Source organism: Porcisia hertigi, chromosome 27 (genome assembly GCF_017918235.1).
Source record: "Porcisia hertigi strain C119 chromosome 27, whole genome shotgun sequence".
Lineage (NCBI taxonomy): Eukaryota > Euglenozoa > Kinetoplastea > Trypanosomatida > Trypanosomatidae > Porcisia > Porcisia hertigi.
The window spans coordinates 925,531-951,214 of NC_090586.1; the positions used below are offsets into that span (position 1 = coordinate 925,531).

Below are 25,684 nucleotides of genomic sequence, written 5' to 3' on the forward strand. Positions count from 1 at the left end.
GTGGGTGTGTGAGTGTGTGCGTGTGTGTGTGTGTGTGTGGGGGGGGAGGGGGGAAAGCGAGTGGCTTTGTGCAAACAAAAAGTGGCAAAAAAATCGATAGGAAAGGAGGAGATACGCGGGATGCGGCTGAGCTTTATATGCACCGCGAACAGAATAAATAAATGTCGTGTGAAGTGCTTCAAAGCACTGTGACAAAAATTCACCAAAGGGGAAAAGATGACGACTGGGATAGTGAGCAGCGAACAGCGTGCAGAATGTCAGGGAGGGGGAGGGAGGGGAGGGGAGACACGAGTATTTCACAGCCGCAGTCCACGATACTCTCTCCTTGGCATTCCGAAGCAGCGCTGACAGTTGTACATATGGAATAAGCCAGTCAGTGCATGTTCTCCTCTTCGACTGTGAAATACTCGTGTGAGATACGTCAGTTGATGTAGAGTCTGCCTCCTCTGCAAAGGCACGACCTTCGTTCACGTTGGAGAAGAGATTGGCATGCGGGGAGGTGAGCTTAAAGGTCAAACTGTATTGCTAAGATGCGTAGAGGATACCGCTGAGAGCTGGAGAAAGCGATGGAAAAGGGAAAGGGGATGAAAGGCTGCAACGCCTCCCTCCCCCCCTCTTTGTTTGCAGCACGCATCCACCCGCACCACCACCCCCCCCCCTGCTCTATCCGTTTGTAACTATGAGAAGGCGCCCCTGCACTCAGAGCGTGCAGTACGCTACACAAACATACAACCGCTACGCTGATGCAACACCTCGCAAATTCTCCATCACCATTTGCTGTTGACGTACTCACCTCAGAAAAGTGGGAGGTAGTTTTAGAGCGTACTCTGTGTCTCCTTCTCCACTGCATCCACCACGTCCTGCAGCTGGATCGCTCGATTGGTCACGACGCGGAGGCGCTCAACCGGCTCAAAGAAGGGAAAGAGGATATCGCGATAGAGCACCTCAAGTGTGCGCTGGAGCTCCTCGATGCGCGCTGCAGAAGCTGAAGAAAACACATCGACGCTAGCCGAGGCGGTGGCTGGGCCTGCAGAAACTCCAAAGGAGGAAGAGCGTGTCTCCCTGACGTTGTCGGGTGCGAAAGACATAAGATCTCAGTGATGACCGCGTTTACGTACTGGCCCTTGACGGTGTGTTCATGTGAATGTGACTTTGTAAGTGTGAAGTGAGGGAGAGACGGGGGGGGACCGCTCTCCTCGTCCGCCGAATCGCTCTGCCGCCCGGCTTGCTTGGCGTTCCACTGACCCTGACACAAAGCCCAGTAGCCCACACACTGATTTGGCTCTCAATGCGTGACGCCTCAACTGTTAACAGGAGGAAGGGCTGACGGGGGGGAGACAGAACGACTGAGCAAGCAAGAACGATGGAAAATGAGGGGACGAAAAAAACTGGATCTAAAGCCAAATAAGTCACCCTAAAAGGATGTAGGCGGGGTTGGGGGGGGGGGGGGTTGGGGGGGTTGAGCAAGTAGAGTAGATTAACTGTTGCTTCAGCGGGAGCATTATCCCTCTTTTTCTTCTTTATGGAAGACGAAAAGACGTGCGAGCAGAGACACGTGAAGACTAGCAGTGCAAAAAAAAAGGGATGTAAGGCATGTTCGGCCGAGGCGGTGTAACCCGCCGCTCACCTGCACAGACGCACGCGCTGCACAACAATGATGTCACTTAACTTACCCGCCGAACGACCGAAGAGCAAAGGAAAATAGAGCAACAACTACACACGCGTAGCGTCATGCAAGAGAGGGGAAGGGAGGAGAGGAGCAAAGAATCTTCCAAAGCGAGTATAGACTCGCGCCTCCCGCCTTCCCTCTCTCGTATGGCGTCGCTGCTCTCTAGAGTAACCCCCTGTGGAGATCCTCATCGCACACGCGCTCACATCGTTCCTGAATGAGGTTCACTCGACGTCGCGTAGCAGTAAATCAAGCAGCGCACCCAGCCGATCAGAGCAGGCGAGCACTTGGCGCTCCGGCTTTCCCATCGCCTTCGCCAGAACAATCCCATCTCGCACCAAAAGACGCACTCCGGCCATCATGAGAGGTCGCTCCGCCACCTTGTGACAGCTGAGGGGATACTTACGCGCCTCGGCGAGCGTGAACGGGGCGGCCGAGACTTGTGGGGGGCAGAGGTGCGGTGACGGAAGAATGAAACTCTGTCCGCTCCCTAGGACAATTGGATACGGCAGTGAGCAGCTGTAGAGAATAGAAAGCACAACAAGCAGGTGACCAGCATGGCCGAGAGCAACAGCTTCCGCATGCATATCCTCTGCCGTACTTGCCACCAAATGTGAAGCAGCGTCGGCATCGGCGCGTCCGGCAAAGATAATCGGGAGCGTGCACTTGTTGATGTGATCCTTCGCGTCTGCTGCACGTGTGCAAGCCTGATTCGCGTACTGGGACGAAAGCTCCACCCTGTACAGGAGACACAGCTCCCGCGTACGTTGCTGTCGACTTCGGGCGAGCTGGGCACGGAGTCGTGCACGCTGCACTTCATCTTGTCGAGCAGCCACCAATGACTGCTCTTTCACCTCAGGTGATGCAGTTTGCGCCTGGTAGAGCTGCAGCTTGGCGAGTGCCTCCTCCTGTGTCTCCAACTGCCGCTGCCGCCGCTCCACCCGCTCCTGCAGTGCCTCCAGCTCCAAAGTGGAGATGGTCAGCTGCTCTCGAGCGGCCGACACCTGCACACGGAGTGCGGCACATCGTACCTCCTGCGCGCGTTCCAGCGGATTGGACGCGACTTCTCGATTCAGGCCCGCCGCCAGCTTTGCCTGCCGTGCCTCTATCACGTCCGCCAATCGCTGCCACGCAACTGTCGTGAGCGCTGCCGCCTTCACATCCCCCATAGTTGTACCCAACGGACCGGCGCGAGGGACGGCGGTGGGTGGGTACCGCCAACCAACCGAGGACGGTGTGCGGCTCCAGGCCAGCTCCTCGCACGCCGCTGCTGCCGCCGAGTCACTTACCGCGATCGAAGTGTGACCAGCGCCCATGTGCCGCGCTGTGGGGAAGGGGGGCGTCACTTGGAAGTCGAAACCCGTTGGTGGAGGGGCAAAAGTGCAAGTCCGAGCGGCCTGCATATTCTTCAGGAGTGTCCCAGCCGCGGCCGAGAAGTCGGAGAGGCACACGCGCGGGACAAAGACACCGTCCGTGTACCTTAAAAAGATGATGGGACTAGTGGAACATCGAGACTGTGGCTGCTGCTCCTCGAGTTCAAAGACCCGGGCAAGCACGGCGTCTGCTTCCTCCATGGTCGACCCGGCATATAGCACGTCGCGCATGTCCACATGACAGCAGTGCACGCACACGTCCATCTGCACAATGTCATCGAAAGATTTAGCTGCTGAGAGCCTTGTACCCGAGGCAGATGCTATTGATAATACCGCCTTCGAGAGGCAAGCAGCTGTGTAGTAGAATGCGAGCTCGAACTCCGTTGCCGCACTGTACGCCTTTAGTTGCCCAGATGGTATCGCAGACCAGCAAGGATGTGGGCTGCCACTGGCAACTTCGCTTGTGTACACAATAGCCGGTGAAGCTGCCAATGTTGGCGGGCGCTGCCCCTCCACAACCCACTCGCCGTCACCACCGCCGCGGTAGTCGTGCCTCTTTGAGGGCTCTGCGCCGTATTTCAATCGCGCAGACGCAGCAGTGCTCAATGGACCAACTCCCAGGGCAGAAGACGAGAACGGGGGAGGAATACCGATGGTGAAGTAGACCTCGATACTCAACGAGGGATTGTGAAAGCTGGCAGTGCACACTGGGGCGCCCATGCCGACGACGGCCTCGGTGGCCGGGTGCGCTGCCTCTACGTTGAGTAGAGTTTTGTTCTCTGGTGCAGATGACCACCGCGACGACGACCGGCCGGAGTCATCGGCAGACGTAGCGTGAGGCGGCGGCGATGGATGCCGCAACACGGCGGCAGTGAACTCTTGCTTGTTCGACCGCATACACAAGCTCTGGCAACTGCCCCCCTCATCAGCCCCTTCCGAAGACGTAGTCAAGTGCAGCGCGGGGATGTGCTGCTGCCGAGCTAAACACAAATGTTGCGGAGCGCATCGGAGCGAGACACCTGTAAGGTGCCCGACGCAGCGGAAGTCGAACGGGATTAGCGACGCCATGGAGTGAGTTGTGGTACAGTGAAACCGCCCTTCGGGAAAACGGAAGTTATTTTACTTCCCCCTCTCTCGGCGTGTGTGCGTGTGTGTGTGTATGGCGGGAGGGGGGGGGTGAAACCGGGGTAGACCAGCACCACAGCTCGTTCAGCGAATCCTGCACCCCTCACGTCCGCTTATACATATACATATAAATGTGTGTGTGTGTACTAGAGCGAAAATAATCAGGAGAAAGGGGGAGGGAAAGTGTCAAGTGGATTGACCATACCCGCAACACGGAGTGGGGAAGAAGAGGAAAGAAATTGTGGAAGGCGCACACGCGCATTAGAACAGAATGCGAGACTGCATGAATGAAAAAATCGTAGAAGTGCCGATGCAGTGGAGAAGAGTTCACGAAAAAGGAAATACAAAGGGAGATGGAGGGGGGGCAAGGCAAGAAAACTACACACACACACACAGAGAGAGAGAGAGAGGCAGACAGACAGAGAGTCCTTTGCCACCAGCTCTGCCCTCCATTTTTTCTTTATTGTCTGATGCCCTCTTTCGTTCTCAGTCGTACACGTCCGCACATGTCCGGCGACGCATACGTGCGCCGCGACATCGGGAAGCCCAACGCTGCAACGCGGGAAAAAAAGGCTGCTCCCTTGCAAGATTGGGCATACGCCCCCACCCCACCCTCCTATCCGGTGGTCTCCCCTCCCCCTTTGAATGTTCCTCCTCCCCTCCCCTCCCCCCATGTTTGGTTTTTCAGTTTGTTATTAAAGAGGTTATCCGTTTTACTACATGGCCGGTCATCTCACGTGGGTGTGGCACACACGTGCTCACAGACGCACAGCCACATACACACAAACCTGTACAATCAAGACAGCAAGAGACCACCTTCGGTTTATGCTATGTAAGTGCAGAGCCCCCCCCCTCTCTCTCTCGCTGCCTCACACCCCCGTCCATCGATAGTATGGGAAACCACCGTCCCAGTGGCTGCCTCGCCATCTCCAAAGGCATCAACGAAATCGACGTGTGGGGAGAGAAAGGAAGGAGGCGGCAAGAGACTTGCGGCCAGCTCCACGACTGCAATGGCTGCCTCACTGTTCACTGTCTGCCGCCTTGTCAACAGGAAATATTTCACTGCCGCCTCGCGACGGAGCCAGCGTGCTGCGGCTGGAAGCCTTGGCTTGATCAGCGCCCGCCCCCATAGCCGCGACTCTAGTAGTGAGAGTGCTGGTCGGCTCCACGCGTGTGTGCCCCTCGCACACCCGTGCGCATTGGACATGCGCTGTCATCGGATATGCGGAGAGACAAACCGACTTAGTGACGTAGTCGATACCGTCTAGATTGCAGTCGTCCGTGCACGAGATGCAGTAGAAGGCCGTCACGTGCTTGATACCGCCCTGTAAAGCGTCATCCACCGGTGCAGCGGCAGCCTGCTGTGCCAACTGCGTCGCTGTAACGATCGGAGAAGAGAGGCTGTTCGTCAACCCCACCACCTCGGCGCCATGGGGAATGATGGGTGCCACAGAGCCTGGCATCAGCCGCATCAGCACTTGCCCCTCTGTCGAGCAGATACGTCCGTCACGAAGTAAGGCAGCCATGAGACCGCGGAAACGTGCGTACGTACGTGGCGGCCGCAACGCAGGCGACACCTCAATCACCTTCCCTTGCCGCACAAAGAGACTAATGTACACGCGGAGCCGGTGTTGGTAGGCGAGGTCGGAGTCGAAAAGGGCAAGAAGACACTGATGTACAATGTCGGGCCGCACATCCTTTAGGGATTCGTTCGCTATCTCAGTCGTCGCCGCCCGGTCGTACGCGTCCACCAAACCCATATTGCCCAGCAGGATGCCAGCCTTCTCTAGAATGACGACAATGTCACGCGGTTTTGAGACACCGCTTCGGCTAACGCTGATGTTGCGGGGAGCGCTGTTCATGGGGCACCGACCCCGAGACGAGGCAGACGCAGCAGTGTCGGGACGGTGTGAAGGTGAGAAATGCGAGTTGGTCGTAGACGAGAAGGAACGGCTATCCAAGCTGCCCGCGCGCCCGCGACCGCCACGCGTGCGTTCCCCGGGCGTGTGTGGCCGCGGAATGGACTCGTCCGCGACTTGCGGTCGATACCCGCCGGACCACTTGGGGCTGCTAGACATCCCCGCCGCGCTGTGATCCCGATCATGAAAACCGTGTCTGCGATCGCCACCAGAGTGCCCGCTGCCTCCGCCACGGCCACGACCACGGTGACCCTTGAAGTCACCGCTGCCGCTACGCTGGCGTTTAAAGTTAGATTGCATCTGATCTGCCCATGGAGTAGTCGAAAAGGGGGGAAAAAAAGCAGCAGAAGAAGTGAAGACAAAAAGAGTGAGTCATGGAGGCGTTATTCTTGGCCTATGAAGGGAGGCACACGGTCCGCCTGAGCCCTGACAATGTGCACGCATGTGAGTGTGCCCACGTGCGTGGACATGAATGACTCAGATTAGCGCAAAGCTGCTCAGTACGTCTGCTTGCCAGAGATCCATCTCAGGGAAAAAAAAACACGATAAGGGCGGCACTAACCGACCACATGCGCCACGTTGCACCCTCAAACACTTCAACGTACGTTTTTTTTTCTACACCCTATGTGTTTCTGAGAAATCACAGCATACCGAGCAATACACACACCGCCGTATCCATCAGGGGGTAAGACGGAGAAGAGGGGGAGGGGGGGGACCGGCGAGGGGAGGAACACACAACCAGCAGCGTGGTACAGCGACCCTATGCCTCTCTCTGTGAGCGACAGAAATTGAGAGAAGGGGGGAGGGAGTCGAATGCGCGCACTTCTGTAGCCTACCTTCCCTCGCCCCCACTCCACACGCCAGGTGGCGTTTGTTTTCCTTTCTACGTCATCCCGTACCATCGCTCTTCTGACGCATTGCATTACGTTAATCCACGCTGATCACCTCCGCATCAGACCGCACGCGACCACCCCCAACCGGCCTTGTGCCTGTGAGCGCAACGACGGGGGCACCGTTGCCGAAGTCTCCCTCGCTGGCCGGTGGCACCACCACCTCTAGAGGCGCGGCAGGAGGAGGTGGCTGAATAGGGGTTTCACCCATCGCTGCAGTACCACCGGGAGTGTCTGTGCCACTCGCACCTCCAGCCCGTAGTAAGAAGGAGCGACTCAGCTCCTGAATGCGGCCTACACTCTGTAAGACAGCATTGACAGTGACCTGGGTATCAACACCCTTCTCATTCCTGTGGCGCTTGTACTGTCTCTCTTCATCCTCGAGCAAAACGAAATCCCGGTCGTGAAGATGTCGCAGCACGGCCTCACAGTACAAGAGACCACGCGCCAGCTCCTCGTGAGACGAGGGCAGCGACGCGCGAAGCTCGTCTGCCAACGCTGGAGCCGATGACAGCTCCTTTGCCCGTTCACTCTCCCCCATTGCACAGGGACGAGTCAGAAGCCATTTCTCCATCTCGCACCACTGTGCCGCCTCACGGCACCACAGTTCAAGGTAGGGGGGGCAACGACCATTAACGTCGCCATCGCCACTGGCGTCGCCGAACTCTCCAAAGACACTGGCATCGTTGCCCTGTAGAAGCTCCATAAGTGAGCGAGTCGCATGCTCAGACAGGCAAAACTTCTCCAGCGGCAGCGTCGTGCACTCTTCCACCACGTGCAGCAGCGCAGCAGTGGCGTCCGCAAGGCTGACGGGGTCGTCAGTGCGCACAGCTGCAGAGCCCTCACCAGGAGCACAAGTTGCACCTTCAAAAGCGAGGTCTGTCCACCGACGCACACACGCAACCAACACAGCGTCCTCGGAGCTATCCGTAAGCGGCACCACGGCGACACCGTCCAGGAGCCGCGCGGCCACCCAACGTGCCACACGGGCGTACGGTAGACTACATGGCTTCTCCGCCCTCTCACTCGCCTCCTGCAGCCCCTGCTCGCAGTCTAACGACTCTAAGGTATGCGTCAAAGAGGCTAGTAGCGGCCCCAGAGACAACAAAACTGCCTTCAGCTCCATTGTCCAACGCTCTGCTGCTTCTGCCTCCTCTGCATCGACCGAGTCGGGAGATCGAAGCTGCGACATGGCAGCAACAAGAGCGCACCATGCACGAGGTACACCGACAAGGCAGAGGGCAGTCCGGGTGCGCTGGGCGATCTGTGCGGAGGCCGAAGTCCCCTTGGTCCCAAAGATGGACCCCTGCTGCTTCACCGATACGAGTAGGGCATGCAACTGTGTCGTAGCGTCGGCCACTGCTGAGGCCTCGGAGATTCGTTCCATAGCACTTGACTTGGTCCCGCAAAAGTCGGGAGTGAGGTATGCCCTCATGACTGCTATCAAGTGTCCAATCACCCTTGAAGCCACGGCACCCTCGGCCTGACCCGTGCACTCGGCTTGAGCGCCTGCTTCGATGCGCAGGGAATGCACCCCTAGCACCGCCTCTCCGTAGGCCAGCAACGCCACCGCTGAGCAGATCCATTGGAGTGGTATTGTCGTCACCCCACCTGTGCAGCCGAGGTTAGCTGGCTGCTCTGAGCTGGCCCCGCTTCGGTCGTCCGGATAAGGGAATCGTTTCAATCGCAGGAGGCCCTCAACGAGTGCAACTGCCCCGCAGCGAAGATCGGCCAATACCCGCAGGAGCGCACCCGCCATAGCTACAGCATTGTTCGTGGTGGAAAATCCACCTGAAGGCGGTATAGCGGATATTGGGTCGGCGACTACCGCCTCCGCTCGGCGGAAAAGCTGCGCCCACGCCTCCAGCACCATCAAGGCAACCGAAGAAGAATGGAGCGTACCGGCGACAGACAACAGCAAGACAGACGCAAACCTTGAGCTGGCGGCCACAAGAACAGGTGGTGCAGCCTCCCCTTTACGGCGCCCTGATGCTCCTAGATCTGACTCTGGTGCCATGGCGTACGCTTGGCAAGGCTCGCCGGCACGCAGGGCCTCGGTTGAACCAGCGAGCTTAGCGTCCTCCTTGTGGTGGGGTGCATCGCACATGCGACAAAGCCACTGCAGCCACGCTGTGGCGAGCGTATCCGTCCACAATGCACGCAGCGACAAAGGAGAGACGCCTGCTGATGCGTCTGGGGTTCCCGTGTGGCAGAATACGTTCGGCGGCAGTGCAGCTGCCCATGTTAGCACCTCCAGCCGTAGTAGGGAAACACGAGTCTCGGAGGCGTGCAACTGCTCCTCGTCGGGTAAGCGGTGCGTCCACCACATCATACTCTCCATCACCAGCTCTTGCATTTCGAGTGGGACCACCCTCGGCGAATTGGACACCTGCGGAACTTCTGCCCAAGACCCCTCTGTGTTGCGAGTACTGGAGTAGTCATCCTGCCTCGTCGAATCCGCTGCGGTGCGGTCAGAAGACCGTACTCCAGCGCCTAGCACGCCTCGTACAACATGCAGATATAGACTGAATGCAGCCGTGGCCGCTGCCATGCGCACCGCCACCCCGCCAACCGCCGCCTCCTCTACTTCCCGTGCGGTCACCGTCGACACACACTGTGTAAGAATTTTTTCCACCACGCTGGATGGGCCCTCGTACCGAAGCTGTGGAGGCAGGGCAGCTGAAGGTCCTAAAGTACCCCCATCACGTGGTGGCGACGACGCAGCGCCGCCCTTGTCTTCTTCTTCAGTACGGCACGCTGCCTCCGCACCCAAGTCACCACTGTATACACTCGTCGTGGCGGCGGTGACGGCAACGGCGTTACCAAGACAATCAAATATCGTGTGGAGACGCACTACAATGTTGTCGTAGAGCAGTGAGACTGCCTCGGTGTCCCGCATACTTGTCGCCACCGTCACACACACAGCAAAGTACACCTGTACGAGCTGGTCGATTACAGCCGCCGATGCCGGTGAGTGTGGAACAAGAAACTGAGGGTGTGCTCGAACCGTGGAAACGACGTGCGACGCAAAGAAGGTGGCGAGGCGAATGCGCTTTTTATCGCTCCAATCATGTGACAGCACGCCCCAGCGGAGCTGGTCGACCATGTGCGCGACAGCCGCCCTGTAGAAATCTGGCTGCACTCCCTCATGTGTAACAATAGTGAGAAGCAGCTTCCACGCTGCATTGAGCATCACCAGCTTCTTTGGTGCAGCCTCCACTACTGCGGTGGCGTCACAGGCCTCCAGTACGCTGGATAACAGCGCAGGTGTGCAGTGCGAGGCCAAGTGATGAGCTGACTCCACGAGCGGCGCCAAAGTGTCTGCCCTTGCTCGACTCTGACACGCCTGATGAAGAATGCGCACCGCCTCATCCACGTCGACGAGACGGGTAACCGGCGGTGACACTGCCTGACGCGGAGTCTTCATGCCCCCAGTCATCCTCTGTTAATGTGTATTCGTCGCTTTCCCGCCGCTACGTGTCAAGGAGCCTCAATGCAAAGAAATACATGCATGTGGTTGGAATTTGGCCGCACCTCAGAGATGAGCGTGGCGAACAGCTGTGCGAATCTGCGTGGCACTTCAGGGGTGGGGAAATGGGAAGAAATGCAAAATACAGCCTTGCGCGACCTGCCCGCCTTCTGTCTATAACGCTGTTCTTTTGTTCTCTGCGTACACACGAAAATGGGGCACCGGAGGGATCTCTTCTTGTATTTAGTCTGAACCGCTCATGAAAAAAGGCGGAGTTACTCTGCGTAGGAGTGCAAACGTGAGTACTCGTGGGGGCTCAAGTCTGTACACTTTTGAGTGCGTGTCCCTCGACAAATATATATATATATATATATGTACGGCGGAGGACGCGAGGGGAAAAAAATAGAGGTGGTATTAAGTGTAAGGGACAATGTCCGCACCCCCCCTAAAAGCTTGCGTTGCTTCTCCCTGCTCCCTTTTTGTTCTCTCTGTGTGTGTGTGTATGTGTGTATGTGTGTGTGTGTGTGTATAGGGGGGTGGGGGAGTGAAGACAAACACACACACAGAGGGCGAACAAGGGGATGGGAGTGGGGCAAGGGGAAGGCAAGAACAGCAAGCAACAAGTGCACTGCCCTAAGAGTGTGTGAAAAGAGGCGGATCCTCTGTATTTGTCGAAAGGTAAACACACAAAAGACGCAGGTGGTTGAGAGCGCTTTGGGGGGGAGGGGGGGGGGAGGGGGGGTAGAGGAGCTTGTGAGACTGAAGTGCACCTCGCCTCGCCCTTCCTCTGATACCCTTGCCCACACCAAGAACAGCCCACTTGAATGTTGGTTTGTGCTCCAAATATCAACGATGCTTTTCAATCTGAAAAAAAAATGCTGGAGAACAAAAAAAATTTTGACTCAAAGGACAGCTACGGCCGAGTAGAGAAGGCGTACGACGCACACAGGCACGCCAACACAGCATTGAAAAAGAGGGGGAATGGAGGAGGGAAGGAAGGAAATAGCCACCCTTCATCTCCAGTGCAGGATGCAGGAGAAGCGGGGCGAACACCTTCGAATCCAAGTGTGAGGCGCGCTCAGAGCGTGCCGTTTCTCCTCCACTGACCCATCCAACTTGTGTTACTGCTCTGTGACTCTTCTCCCCACCACCACCACCACTGCCCCCCGTTTCTTCTTCCGACCCTCCCATTGGCCACCTCTATACCCACCCCCTTTTTTAATACATGGAAGCGAGAAAAAGACATGGGGAGCCGCTGGCCGAACTCCATGCGTACCCCCACGTCGCTGGAGAACTGTGATTGTGTGGCGGTGACCTGTTTCGCAGCACTTGTCATTGCACAACACCTCACGAACAGGGAGAAAGAGAGAGGGATGGGAGAGGGAAAAGGAAGGGGGGAAGAGAAGCAAAGAGACAAAGCCACAAGAAAATCGCCATTATATATATATATATACATTAACGTCTATGATGGAGATACACCACAACCATCCACGATCGTGAAAAGAAAAAAAAAGAAAAAACTATCGTCTATCCATCCGCAAATGTATGTCTATTCTAAGTGGCGGGGAGGAGAGAAGGGAGGGTAAAAAAAAAGTGAAACAGAAAGGCAGACAAACGGACGGGCGTGGGTGTTTCTGAGATCTAGACGGAGATCGATCAAGAGCGCGGGGGGTATATCAGGGTGGTAGTGGTGGTGATGGCCAACATGTCATCTGGCAGGTACACGGAGGAGGTAGTGCGAGGCCATTCGGTAAACGGTGGCGAAAAGCAAAAATAAAAGGAGGAGCAAACAGGGGTGCGGCAAAAAAACGCGTGACTTCATGCGTGTCCGTGTAAATCTGTCTGTAGGTCAAGCGTTTCCCAAACGCTGAAGAAAGGCGAAGTTGTGTAGGTGAGTGGTCTCAAAGCGCGTACTGCTATCCAAACTCAGTCGCCAAACCCGCTTTTGTGGATCATTACCTGATCTTGGGTGAATGTTGCTCCGATGCACACGTACACAAGACATCTACACGCATGCGCGTGCCCCCCCCCCCCCCCCCCCTTGGATGCGCACGCCGGTGTCGTACGGAAGAGCGCAGAGAGAAGGGTATAGCTAGGCCGCTTCGACAACCATTCAGTTACTGGGTGGCGGTAGCGTGCATGCGAAGGATGAGTGGCGGCGACGGTGGCAACCGTACCTCACACGTGGAGGCACACCCGCTGTCGCTGTTGGCAGCGTTGCGACGGGCCGGCGTGGGAGTGGCGCCAGGTGCACACGAAACAGGACTGCTCTCCGTGCTGTGGATGGCCCTGTTGTGAGTGATACCTAAAGCGTCCACAGGCTCCTCCCAAGCGGTAATCTTTGTGGCAGCCATGGTGACGGGGCACAGCTCATCATCCGCCTCACCTCGTCTATTAGACAACTGTGGTGTGGCTGTATCCAAAGCCGCCATCTCTGGCGTTGGTTTGTTTGTTGGCCCCTGGGACGCTGCGCTCAAGTTAGCCTCGGCATCAATTCCGGTAATCCACTTCACGACGGAGTCCAACCTCTGTTCGAGTGCTGAGTGCCGCGCCTCCCACGCCCCTTTATCAGCTGCGTGTGCGATGAGTAGCTGCTCCAGGGCGTGGGAGAGAAGATTGCACTGCCGCTCTGCCCGAGTCGCCCGTTCCAGCGCCGCATCGCACTGGCCCTGTAAAGCCATCTCCCTCTCCTGTCCCAGGGACAACGTAGTCCGCGATGTGCCAGGTGCGTCATGGCCCTGAAACAGCGCGCGTGCAGATGGCGGAGAGGAGGGAGAGGCGACTGTTGCTCGCAGCGCTTGACCGGCAGCGCTAGGCGGCGCTGTTGCCCGCTCGTGCAACAGCTGCAATGGCACGGAGGCAGTGCGCCTGAGGGAGCGCTCAGTGCTTCGATGAGAGGCCCCTGTTGCGTCTTTTTCCTCTGACCTGAGGCCACGCAGCCCCTGCGCGTACGTGGAAATCTCGGGACTGCGCGACACGCACCGGCGTGCAGACGAAGGCGGCTTCGATCCTGGAGCGCTCACCACAGGTCGCTGCTTCCGCGGTGGTTGCCGCTGATTCCAGGCCGGCCGCGCCACCTCTATCGGACATGGTTTCCATTGTGGGCGAGAGAGCTCGACGTGAACAGACTCTGAACAGCTGCCGCTGATGCTCCTGAGCCCCGCCGGCCTGGGTGTCCCAGTCGACGCCCCCGTAGAACGACGCTGGAAGATGGCCATTTTATCCTCTTCCGTTTCTTGGACCGGAGCTGCCAGCGGCGCGTACGCATCGCAGTAGTCGGACCTCTCCGCACTGGGAGACCGCCGACCTCTCGATACGCCAGAACAACGACTGTGCTGCAGACTGCTCCGCAACGCTCCTCCCGTCGCGTACAAATCGGTGGACGGTGGGCGAGGATCGGGCGAAGCGACGCTGGGACACCGATGTCCCGGAGACACAGTTTCTCGGACCCTTCGGCCAACAGGAGTCTCGGCCTGGGCATGCGCCGCTTTAGTCGCAAGGGGCTGCGTCAGTCTCTTTACTGCGAGTGAATCTGACATCGGTGACGAATTGGGCAACCGTGAAATACACGTCAATCGCTGGCCTGCGTCACTTGAGTGGTTCCGTGTACTGTCGAGAAATTCAACACCGAGAGAGGGAGCCCGCCGAGGCAGTGAAGAAGAGTCCCGATGGTTCCCCGCGCCCGAGACCGTTTCCTTTTCCCAGCCGGATGCGCTGGCGCTGCGCTCCAGCGCTAGACCCGCACAGCTTGAGCGAACCTGTTGCAGGAGCTGCTCTACGAACTCCTCCTTCTGCAGAAGGACCTCATCAGCGGGGGTGTCGATGTTGAGTACACCCAGTCCCATCACCGATGGCGACACGGGAAATGGATCAGTAGACGTCGTTTGTAAAGCCGCACCGCTCTCCCCGGACGGCTCCTCCAGCTGACACCGCTCATTGTATGACCTGCCGTCATCGCCGCAACTCTTCCCCTTACCCCATTCATTACACTGAGGTGACTCCACCACGGAAGAAGCCTCGATGCCGCATTCGTGCACGCGAATCTCCGTTACTGGTAAAAGTGATGCACCCGCAGGAGCAGCGAATCCCCCGGGAAGCCGAGTGTTAGGGAAACGACGCCCCGAGCTCCTGGAAAGCGAGTAAGCAGTTGCTTTTACCACCGCACCGTCATCACTAGGGGAGCTAAGTGTTGGGATCTTGACCGGCGGTGCGATAGAAACAAGATTCGAATCACGTGCAGCAAACATCGTGTAGGTCCTCTCAAGCCGTGATTTTTGTATCGAAGCACTGTACCTTTTTTGCTGGGGAAACGAAACGTGTCGGTGTCGCTATGATTCTGTTTTTCCCCTTTTTTCTTTTGCTTCCGCGGATTGCGCTGGCAACGCACAGCTGCCCTTCTCGCACGCCGTGGATGACGAGACTGGGGAGAAAGCGATTTGAGCAGTTACGTGGACAAGGAAGGAAACGGTGCGTGTATGTGTGCAAGGGAAAGGGTGAGCGCGTGTAGAAGCGTGCCCGAATATTTCCCTTCTTGCCTTGAATGCAATAATGTGTACGCTGTGTCGACGTGTTCGGGGGTGGGGAAGGGTGTTCTAAATAGTGTCTAAATTGGCCTTTCTGTGGGTGATGCCCTTTGTGTTCTTGTCACTCGTGAGAGCACACCAGTCGAAAAGAAGTTCAGGGAGCCTTCTTTTTTAAAAAGAAAGAGACACAGAAGTTCAAACAAAAATATATATGTGTAGATATATATATATGTATGTGTATATATGTGTATATATGTGTGTGTGTGTGTGTGTGTGCGTGTGTGTGTGTGTGTGTGTCGAGAGAATCTGAGATGCCCAAGGGCTGCAAAATGGGAAAACAACGTATTGAATATGAAGGCGACTGGAAAGAAATGAGCGAAAAGACAGTGATGGATCTATCGATATACTGCAGCGTTGCCTTGGCTCAATCGCCTAATACTCTGTGTGCACTCACCGTATTTGTGATGGTCAATGTATGAGGGAGTAAGCAGTCTTCAGGTGCATGAAACTGCTTAGATGGGATGACAAAAGATTTTTCGGGTGCCGCACCCAAATAAGAGGACGAAAGACAACGAAGATGTGTGTGTGTGTGTGTGTGTGCATGCAAAGAAGTTAGTGGAAAGAGCTTCATTGTGTTAGCGAGAATGGAGGTAAAGAAATCATCGTGAGCGCGCGCGTGCCTGTGTACCTGCGTATGCGCGGATGCTATGTTTCATTCGCTCTTGTTCCTCTGTGCTTAGTAAATTAGTTCGAAGATCCCCCTCTCGAAACCTACGAAACACTGCAGAAGGGGGAAAAAGAAGGGGAGCAGCAGGAGAGGCGAACCTGCACGGGTGACTCTCACGCGTACAGACCCATACACCCTCTCCCGCTAACCCTTGCCCTTTTTCGTAGCGTCACCTACCTACTTACCCCGCATTCCCATCCGCACCCATTACCGTTCGGCCTCGGGCCATCAGTACACCAGGCCGACATCTCTCTCTGTGAGCCTCGGAGACACAGGGAAAAAAAAAGAAGATGCGGAGGTGGAGACGGAGAACCACAAACAATGTGGGGAGGAGAGGGGGGGGCCACTGAGAGGACCGAAACAAATGAAAAAAGATTCTAAGATGGGATCATCGTAAAATGATCGGTAGTAGTACACAGAGAAGGAGAGTGAAGAGGCAACAGACATTCGGACAGGCTCGCAAACACTCCGGAAAAATATAATGAGGGAGGGGCACAGTACGAGAGTGGAGTCAGAGAAGCACGGCACAAAAAGAAAACTGAAATTACCGAGCAGAAGTCCTCCACTCCCACCCCCCTCCCAAAAAAAAAGCCCGTGTGCGCAAACCCCCTCCTCAGCCGGGGATCAACCCATCCTTTGTCGTGCCATTATAGTGAAGAAAAACCATCACGTTATTCAAGGCCTCAAACCACGCGTTGAACTTGTCCCTCAGCTCCGTCGCCAGCAGCAGCACCCGCTTAGCCGTCTCAATCGACAGCACATAGTACCTCTTGGGGAATCCATCCTCGCCAACGCCGGACAAGTCACGTGGAGTGACTCGGTAGATGTGATCGAGCGGCAAACGATGGTGAAAGTGCGGCCTGAGGGTCTCGTAGCTGCTCCACAAGAGCAAGTAGCTTTTCGTGTCAACCCATACCCACCGCCTATGCACCACATCACCCTTGGCTGTCCACTTGTAGAACCAGTCTCCAGAGCGCAGCGTCTCGAGACTCGTACGCAGATCTATCGTAGAGCGAGTGTCAGGGAGGCCAACGGTGAACTTGCGCTCTGTCTGCACGTGCCGCTGTGGCTGCCGCGACGAGTGCTGTGAAAGCTCAGCAGACGTTGACCGATACCGTTGTGCTCGGCCTTCCCGCGAGGAGGGCGACGGCGATGACGCCAACGTCGCAGGACCCATGTAGACCGCAGGTGGTGCGTAGGCCCCTCCGTGGTGCCGTGCCTGGGAACGCCCCCGCTGACCCGGGCGCCACTTTCTACTGCCCGCGCTACCCTCGCTCCGAACGGCCTCCCTGTGCCGTCGTGAATGCCCTCGGCGCTGGCGGGTCGTGTCGCGGGGTGATGTCTTTTGATGTTCCGAGTCTCTGCGTCGCTCAGATGAAAAACTCACGCTCTCGCCATCGTTGTTGTCGTCGTCGTCGTCGTACAGCTGAGGGCCGTGTCGGCGGTGGTGACGCGACCGGCGAAGACACGAGGGGTGTTGATCGTCCCGCCCACCATTAGTTTTGTGGGAGAGTGAAGCCATGAGTGGCGTCGTCGCGGACTCGTCACCCCACCGTGAGAAACAGCTCTTGTGCTCTTGACTCCAAGCCGTGTGTAAAGGGCGCATCATTGGGGTGATGCGGCTGCGCCTGGAATTCATGCCAGTCGGTGCCGCCACAAAAGGCGACGAATGTGAAAATCGACCCCGCCGACCCCATGGCGCTGTGTTTGCTAAGCTTTGGGAGCCCAGAGGCCCCCGTGGAAGAGAGCGCGGCAGACGAACGTAGAGCGGTGATGGTAGAGGGGCGATGAAGTGCGCGCTCCCCTGTGCTCCAGACAACCAGCCTGACGGTGATGAGGCGGAGACTGGCGATCGCCCCAGACGGGTGCGCCGTCGCGACGCCGAATTCGGGGTGCTGTACGCTAGCGATGGGACGCGGCCAGGGGACTGGAAGCACACCCCTCCATCTAAAGTTAGGTTTGAACTCGGCGATGTCAGTGGCGGCGCGGCTGTTGCTGCACGACCCGTCGACACAGTTGGTGCTCCTGGCAAGGAATGGGCAAACAGCAGTGTCGATGCAGGTGCCGTCTGCGCGGCAACAGACATCTTCGGCTCACCAGCCGTCTGCGTGCCCGCAGAAGAGCCGCGGCGCTGGAGAGGTGGGGTGAGCAACGATTGCAGTATCACGCCATTGGCGTAGTCACGCGAAGACGGAGCTGGTACAGGCTCGCAGAATGCACCTAGCACACCACGACGGCGCCGTGCCTTTAAAATACGAGACAGGTGCGCCTCGTGGACGCTGTCCATCCCCAGCGAAGCGCAGGTATGCTCCCCTGCCTCGTATCCGTGTGTGAGAAAAGGGTGTTGAGAGTCCCTCTCCACTTAATGTAATATGCATGTAATTATCGACAACTTGGGCACAGGGAATGCGGAGAGCCTGACCGTGTGGAAACGCCAGCACCACGAAAAAAAAAAAACAGAAAAAAGAGGATACAGTTATATGCATTATGGTGGGTGATAATCAGATCAGGAAGGGAGAGGTGCAGAGAGAGATCAGAAAAGGGGGGAAGATGCACGTTGAATACTCAAAACCCTAGGCAATAAAGAAAGGAAAAGTGGTAGCTCCAGGACGCACGCACAGTGCTGAAAATCTCCTGCCGGCGAGAGAACAGACTTTTATTTTTTTTTGTTCCCCCCACCCCTGGGCGTTTCCACTCTACTGCAGCGCGCGGGCTGGTATCTGCACAAACCCCGCCCGCTTGTCCCTCCTTGGGTAAATAAATAAACAGACCCATCGCGTGGTTCGAAGCCGCCGTTCACACACCCCACCGTGGCAATACCGAGGCGGTGATGTAAGCACAGCCCCCCGAACCAGGCCTCACACACCAGGCCCCGCCCCCCACCCCCGCGGTACCAAAACCCAGGGGGACGCGGAACCCCCGGCAGTAAACAGCCAGGGCCGGGTGGAATGCATCCGAGTCGCGCTGATGCGTTTCCAATCGCGTGAATTGTGCAAACGCCTTTGCTCTCGCAGGTCCCCCCGACGCAGCGCCAATGCAGCACTTGAGCGCCGGCATCGGCAGCAATGCATCACACTGACGCCCCCCGAGCCAGGAATGCGTGGCCCTGTTCGCCACCGGGGGCAGTTCGACAGTGACAGCGCGGGGTGGGGAGCTGCTGGGGTAGCCTCCAAAGCATGTCGCGTACCGTGATATACCCAGTGGGCTTCCTCCTGTCATCAAAGACAAAGAAGAACGAAGTAAGACATCTACTTGAGGGGGGGGAGGGGGGAAAAGTACGCAAGGGAGGGGAAAACAGTTAAACAGAAGTTTCAAAAGATCATAAAGACAGCAGGGAATAGAAGAGAGCACTGCAAAGAAAGAGGAAGAGAAGTAGTGGTGAGAATAGGGCTCCGTGCACCTTTGTGTATGCGTGTGTCTGAGAGGGGTAGGGGAAGGGAGTGAACAAATACGGAGAGGACCAAGAAGGCAATTAAAAACAGGAAGGTACGTTTTGGGGGGGAAGAAAAGAGAAGCTATTGTGGAGAGGTACGTTATAGGTCAGTGTAATGCACGCTAACCCATCAGGCAATCCTGCGTGTGTCTCACGGGATCTTCGCGGACCAGAAAAACGCCTCGAGCCACCCTCAGCCACCGTGTAAGATGAAGGGGATTTCTGGACTACTAAATATGCCTCGACAAGACACTAAAAAGCAGGATGTTTAAGATAAAAAAAAACCCTCCTCGAACGCTCGCTTTTGTCGAATGCCATGCACACGTCTACAGCTACGCACTTGGCGACACTTTGCCCCGCTTCGCTCGGTGTTCTCCCCCACCCCTCAAGCCCCTGTGATAACACCGCCCCAGGAGGGCGCACAAGTAAAAAAGAAGGTACACAATTCGATTCCCACCCTTCAAGACCGATGCGCTTCCTTTTCCTCTATGGGCAATCGATGAGCACGACAGACGTAGAGGGGAGGAGGGGAGGAGGGGAGGCAGGGAAAACACACCACACGCAACCCTCATCCCTTAGCCTACGGCAGCCCAGGCATAAAATGACCAAATATGTGAAGGTCTCCGCGATATCTATAGACTCCAGGGCATCTGCTTGACACATGACCACGCTCACACGCAAATTTCGCTCATCAGTGCAGAAGTGGCGCACCCAGGCGGCTACGGCGCCTTGCGGTGCGCGTATGACGGCTCGTCAGCGAGACCGTGGAACAGGTCAAACTCCTCCGGCGACACACGTATCGCCTCCTGCTCGGCCTTGGCATGTTCTGCCCCCCGGCCACCCTTGGTGGACGAGGCATTTGCGGCCTCATCCAGGGTGAGTTGATCCCCACGCTCAACATGCGTATTAGTTCCGGGTATAGTCCAGTAGGCCTCCATGTACGTAGCCGAGCGGCACGGCGCACGAGCGAACTCTGGAACCTGCATCGCCGCCACGAGATGCCCGCACTGCGGCGCGAGCACCGTAACGATGTTGTCGAGATGGCTCGCTAGCGTCTCTGCCTTGCCGGGGCTCAGCATTTTCGCTGACAACAAGAAGGCCAACTGGTCCATCTGCCGCGTCAAGGCGTAGATCCAGCCAATGTCCCGTAGGATCTTGCGTCCGCGCGGGTCGCTACACTCCTCTGTTTCCTTCATCATCACGTCGAGATAGAACATCTCCATGAACGCCTCACCACAATGCACAACGGTACGGTGGCGGAACATCACCCAGTCGTACCACTGATGCTCGCTGCCGCCTTTTCGCCGCTCCAGCTCGCGCGATTGCCGCAAACGCTTCTTTAGGCTGTAGTGCTTGTGGCTAAAGAAGATCAAATGGCGTCCGAGATCAGCAATGCGAGGCGAGTACATCGGATTCTTCAAAAAACGATCGAGGGCTGGGAACACCGGCTGCAAAAGACTTGTCAGCCACCAACCCCAGTGTGTAGTGCCAATATTTTTAGTGATTGACCGAAAGGCAACCTCACGAATCAATGCGGAAGTATCCAAGCCCTCTTGGCGGAGATGCACAAGAGTTACAGCAGCGTCCTTGCCTGTGCTGGCGAAAGAGCCGTGCACACCCATCGTCTTGTCGACGAATGTCTGTATGTCGAGCAGATTTTCTTGTAGGAAGTGAACCGTGCCGGCGAGACGCATGTGGTCCTCATACGACGGCAGAGACTCGGCAGGGTTTGTGAAGACAACCAGGAGGCGCTGCCACGCAAGCAGATACACATACGACTTCGCCACCATGCTCACAAGCGGTGACTGGATGTGTTGCAGGCCGAGAAAGGGGTAGTTGCGACGATAGTCAGGCCCCACCACACACTTGTCAGCTGTGTAGGAAACCACGTCGGTTAGGAACCTCTTGGTTGCGCCAAGGTAAATAGCCCCAGTGGCGATGCGGCGGCGGGTGCGCAGCGCCTCTGTTGCTGGCTCCTGACCCTCCTGTCCAGCCACGTATCCCACCTTTGACTCGCTTGTGATGCAATACGGATCGAGCAAGTGATCACTCGGGATTCGGACGTCCTCAAAGTGCAGCACGGCCACGCCACAGCCAGACATAATGGAGTTCTCACCCACGATAGGGCGCACGGACACGCCACGACAAAGCTGCCCCGGCGCAGTGAGCAGGCCGTCTTCCCGGAGAGGAACCAAAAAAAGGTGAGTACCGTTGTGCTCTTTCTTGTTGAGGGTCAGTGTGGCGCTTACCACAGCCCACTGCGCACAGGCCGCAGCCACCACGCCAAACTTACCCGTCCCGCGAAGCACAAAGCAGCGCTCGTGCACGTCGTAGCGCGCCTCTGTGTTTAGCGGGGTGCCCTCGGCGACGAGTTCTTGCTCAGCGATGCACCCGATAGCCGCGCCAGTGCCAACACTCGCAAGCACAGCGTCTCGCACACTCTTCTTCGCATGCGTTGCCACCAGCCCCGCAAAAGTGTAGTGCTCTGCAGCCAGCACCGCGAGCACCGGGTTGACCGCAGCGAGGGCTTCGTAGTACGACGCCAGTTTTCGCGGTGTAGAACTCACCTGCGCGAATGAAACGAGTTGCTGCTGGCACAGCGACCGAAATACATGCAGAATTTGGGGTAACTGGAGGGCTTCGCCTTCCTCCCGCCGAGTAAAGTTCGACGGGAAAGGAGGAAGCAACTTTGCCAGTGCCTCTCGCACGGCCTCCTTCAAGTCGACGTCGACGCCTTCGCAGATGAAGCGAAAGGCTGGTTCCTCAAAGGCAGCCTCGAGGGTGTAGCTTTGACGAGTTGGGTTCACCTCAAACAGGTGCGGTGCCGTGCGTCGCGCAAAGTGGCGGAAAGGAGCAAGATAAGCCGAAAATCGCGTCGGTGTACCGTCGACCGATAGAAAGGCCGAGGTAGAAAACCTGACGGGCATCCGCCTCGGGGAGGAGGCGGATGATGACACTGCGGGGACAGCACCAGCGACCGCTACGTGACGCCCCGCTCTGGGGATTCGCGTGTGGCGCATGGTTTCCCACGACCGGGTGGGTGCGTGTCTCCTAAATAGCAATTTGGCTTATTGAGGAAGGAACCGAGAGAGAAAACGGTGGCGAGATACGAGTGTGCAGAAATGGAAAAGAGGGACCTGATAGTGGGAACGCACCGAAGTCACACAGAAGCCGCGCTCGATGCATGCAGACCGGCACAGTGGTTTCCTCCCTTTATGTGGACCAATAGGCTCACCTACGCCGTCGTACCTGAGTGTTCTTCTGCCCTTTGGGTCGTGAGCAAAATTGATGTGGTGTTGATGCAGTAAAATAAACTCCGACACCCTTTTCCACGGCACGCGGGCAGACAAACGAAAACAGCACACTAGAGGAGGAGTACCTGCCCCCGGTGAGACCGTGTCGCCTGTGGTGGCTGTGGGCGCAGCTGAGTGTGTGTGTGTGTTTGCTTCTTCTTTTACGATCGTCACAACCACCCACTTGCTTCTTTTCTGTTTGCTTGGTTGTTACTGTTTAGCATGTAGACACACACACACACACAAATAGGGCACACAATCACTGCCCGCGTGCGCAGGAGAAGGGAGATAAGTGTACCCCCGAAAACAAGAAAAGGGAGAGGTCTGGGCAGAGGATACGAACAACTCGGATTCGAAAAATACACACACATACGCTCGCCGTCAAACGAGAGAGGAAAAAAAAAAGGACGGACCTGACGCTTCACTTGCCCCCTTCCTCGGTGCCATATGGGCACAACAAAGAGAGCGCCACACACACACACACACACACACACAACCACAATTGAGAGACAGACAGACAGACACATGCACAAGCATCAGCAGAAAGAAACAAAGAGGGCTCACAAAAAAAAAGGAGCCAGTCTCCTCTGAGGAACGGGCGCATTATCTCCCTTCTCTCTCCTCAAAGCGGAGTTTGACCTGTAGAAAGTTCTTTGTGTGCGTGTGAGTGTGAGTGTGTGTGTGTGTGTGTGTGTGTATGTTAGGATTTGTGCAAGTCCTTTCAGAGACCCCCCCCCTCCGCCTGTAGACGACTGTGCGCATGTGTGCGCTAGACTCTGCGCGTGCACAAAGACGCAGTGAAGACGGTGGCACATACGCCATCCCAGTGATTCTCTTGCCCAGCCCCACTCACAGACAAGACGACGACGCGCCAGAGCATGCGCACAGCTGCACTGTCCCTGGCGCAATATAACCAAAGGAACCATCACAAGAGACACCCGGACAGTGAAGACGCGGTGGTGAAGCCAAAACCTATTCCCATGCCTGCTTGCTTGTGTAAGGATCATCTATACCATCGTGGATGCATTGACGTCCATCATCGAACTCTCATCCCACACCTCCGAGTCACGGCTCTGCCCAACAGAAAGGCGCACAGGAGCCCCGGCGTACTGGCCTATGCCTATACCGGTAGCCAAGCTTTGTTCCGGCGCAACACGGCGAGTCGTCTTGCGTCCGCCGATGAGGAGCACGCACTCTGCCTTCAGAGCAACTATGCTTGCGTGGAGCGGCGACGCGCGACAGCGCACAAAGATGGTTCGGTGGAAGATGTGCTCGATACGGCCCGTCTGCCCTTCCAGGCCAATCGGCGTCCAGGGATGCTTTTGAATGTGCACTTCCGCGCCTCGAGAAAGCGTATTGTCGCGGCAGTCCGTCGTCTGGCGTGTGTCCCGCCCCACAGCGTTTACCTGGGCGTAGGAAAACGTACGTACATCGTTGTTCTCGGTCAGCACATCTACATCATTTCGGTTCAGGCGCACGATGCAGCCAACACAGTTCGGCTCCGTGATGGAAACGAGATCAAACACTTGCCACACGCCCTTCGAGTGCAATGAAACACTTCCCAACTTGCTCTGGTGGCAGTCGTTAGCTTCGACTTTCAGCTCCGCCCCAACGGCAGCGCGATCTGGAAACAGCAGTACGATGCTGCCCCAGGATTTGACCACTGTTCCCGATTCACCAGCGTGCTCACCACGCTCCACAACAACGTGTGCACCTTCCGAAAAGTGCTTCGTGCAGGCACCAAGCTCTACCTGCACCTTGATGGGCTGCGCACGGCCAGGTACTGTGCAGGTGAGCACGGCAGTGTTCGTGTTGGTGAAGACGTTCTCGACCACGCCAATGGTGTTGCGCAGCTGCCCGGTAGTCACACGAACGGAATCGCCAATGCTGATGGGCGGCACCTGCACAGCCGCCTCCGCGGCCTTGAGGGCCTGCTCCACTTTTTCGCGGCGATCGTTGTAGAACCGAGCGAGCTCCTCGGTACTGGGCTGCTCCATCTGCGCTCCCGATATCACCATCCGCGTTGATACCGTCTTAAGAAGATAGCCCTCCCGGTCAAAGTGCATATCACCCCACACGTACGAGTTCTCGGTCTCTCGCACCCCTATCGCCTGCCGTGGCGTGAAGAAACGGGGCTCAAGTCGCTTCGTCGGCTTATTGAACGGCTTCTGCACAAAGTCCCCGCGAGGAACCACCTTGCACGTGATGTGGACACCATCGGGGTGCAAGGCCGTGACCTGTGCAAGGTCGCCACGATAAAAGCGCTGGCGCAGGCGGACGTAGTCACCCACACGCAACTTCTGTGTGGACGGACGCGTCTCCATGGTCTGGAGAAGCTCCCTTGGGTCCACCACGGCAATGTTGAAGCGGAAGACGCCATCGAGACCGTTGAGCACGTTCTCTACGAAGCGCTTGCGACTGGCCTCAACGTATATGTACTCTTTCACGTGATCCAGCGCGAAGACGGAGATGATGCCGAGGTCGACTTTCTTTCGCTCATAGTTGCGTCCAACGCGGTAGGCATAGCACTTGTTCACGATGCGCGTCACTAGCACACGTGCCATACGAGGACGGCACTTGACGGCAAACACCTTTGGGTCGTCCTCACGTGGCAGAAATTGAGAGGCAAGACGACGGGAGGACAGGTCACCAATCGCCAATAGCGCATCCTCATCATTCCCGTGCTTGCGGTAGTGTCGATCCGCCTCTTCGTAGTAGCGAGCCATTTCATCCACGCTTTTCTTGTCGTCGCCTTCGTGAAACATGTAGTGCCGAGGTCGGTCACCGTAGCCGGCCTCGGCGACCTCCCCGTCATCATCGACAAACTCTGCATCAGACAACTCATCCTCATCATCCGATTTTCCGCTCTCTGCGGCGTCCAGAACGTATTTGGACTTCAGACGCCCGTCATCCGAAGACTCATCATCGTCTTCCCCCTCCCGTCGCCGCTTCTTGACCTTCTTGTGCTTCTTGTGTTTCTTGACCTTTTTTTGCTTTTTTGGCTTGCTGATCTCCTCCTCCTCCTCCTCCCCCATCGCGGCCCCAGCGCCCTTATCCAGAACGACTGCGTTCGATGCCAGCAAGTCCGCCAGCTCGTCGTAATTGACCTCCTCCGTCATCCTTTGTTTGAGAAGTGCGCTTATGAACTCTTGGTTGCCCTCTCTTTGAGACTCTTCCGAGTGTGAGAATACGTGTGTTAGGGATTCTGCAGAGAGAAGTGGAGATCCCACTTGTCTGGAAATGAGGCAAGCGGGGGGGAGAGA

The 25,684-nt window shown here is 56.8% G+C and overlaps 8 protein-coding genes across 8 annotated transcripts; all 8 read right to left on the minus strand.

Annotated features, from left to right (window-relative positions):
* Nucleotides 1-815: 815 nt before the first annotated feature.
* JKF63_03403 (uncharacterized protein) lies at nt 816-1,088 on the minus strand (the record flags this gene model as incomplete). The annotated part of the gene is made up of 1 exon (XM_067899406.1): nt 816-1,088. One exon carries the CDS (start codon nt 1,086-1,088, stop codon nt 816-818), a length of 273 nt encoding a protein of 90 aa, XP_067756196.1.
* Nucleotides 1,089-1,893: 805 nt separating this feature from the next.
* Nucleotides 1,894-3,939, minus strand: JKF63_03404 (uncharacterized protein; the record flags this gene model as incomplete). Its single annotated transcript, XM_067899407.1, has 1 exon — nt 1,894-3,939. The coding sequence occupies one exon, from the start codon at nt 3,937-3,939 to the stop codon at nt 1,894-1,896; it is 2,046 nt and encodes a 681-aa protein (XP_067756197.1).
* Nucleotides 3,940-5,186: 1,247 nt separating this feature from the next.
* Nucleotides 5,187-6,386, minus strand: JKF63_03405 (uncharacterized protein; the record flags this gene model as incomplete). Its single annotated transcript, XM_067899408.1, has 1 exon — nt 5,187-6,386. The coding sequence occupies one exon, from the start codon at nt 6,384-6,386 to the stop codon at nt 5,187-5,189; it is 1,200 nt and encodes a 399-aa protein (XP_067756198.1).
* Nucleotides 6,387-7,013: 627 nt separating this feature from the next.
* On the minus strand, nt 7,014-10,415 carry JKF63_03406 (uncharacterized protein; the record flags this gene model as incomplete). Its single annotated transcript, XM_067899409.1, has 1 exon — nt 7,014-10,415. One exon carries the CDS (start codon nt 10,413-10,415, stop codon nt 7,014-7,016), a length of 3,402 nt encoding a protein of 1,133 aa, XP_067756199.1.
* Nucleotides 10,416-12,562: 2,147 nt separating this feature from the next.
* Nucleotides 12,563-14,692, minus strand: JKF63_03407 (uncharacterized protein; the record flags this gene model as incomplete). The annotated part of the gene is made up of 1 exon (XM_067899410.1): nt 12,563-14,692. The coding sequence occupies one exon, from the start codon at nt 14,690-14,692 to the stop codon at nt 12,563-12,565; it is 2,130 nt and encodes a 709-aa protein (XP_067756200.1).
* A 1,616-nt stretch (nt 14,693-16,308) lies between these two features.
* Nucleotides 16,309-17,982, minus strand: JKF63_03408 (uncharacterized protein; the record flags this gene model as incomplete). The annotated part of the gene is made up of 2 exons (XM_067899411.1): nt 16,309-17,714; nt 17,793-17,982. 2 exons carry the CDS (start codon nt 17,980-17,982, stop codon nt 16,309-16,311), a joined length of 1,596 nt encoding a protein of 531 aa, XP_067756201.1.
* Nucleotides 17,983-19,847: 1,865 nt separating this feature from the next.
* JKF63_03409 (uncharacterized protein) lies at nt 19,848-22,148 on the minus strand (the record flags this gene model as incomplete). Its single annotated transcript, XM_067899412.1, has 1 exon — nt 19,848-22,148. The coding sequence occupies one exon, from the start codon at nt 22,146-22,148 to the stop codon at nt 19,848-19,850; it is 2,301 nt and encodes a 766-aa protein (XP_067756202.1).
* A 1,280-nt stretch (nt 22,149-23,428) lies between these two features.
* Nucleotides 23,429-25,540, minus strand: JKF63_03410 (uncharacterized protein; the record flags this gene model as incomplete). The annotated part of the gene is made up of 1 exon (XM_067899413.1): nt 23,429-25,540. One exon carries the CDS (start codon nt 25,538-25,540, stop codon nt 23,429-23,431), a length of 2,112 nt encoding a protein of 703 aa, XP_067756203.1.
* Between the last annotated feature and the right edge of the window lie 144 nt (nt 25,541-25,684).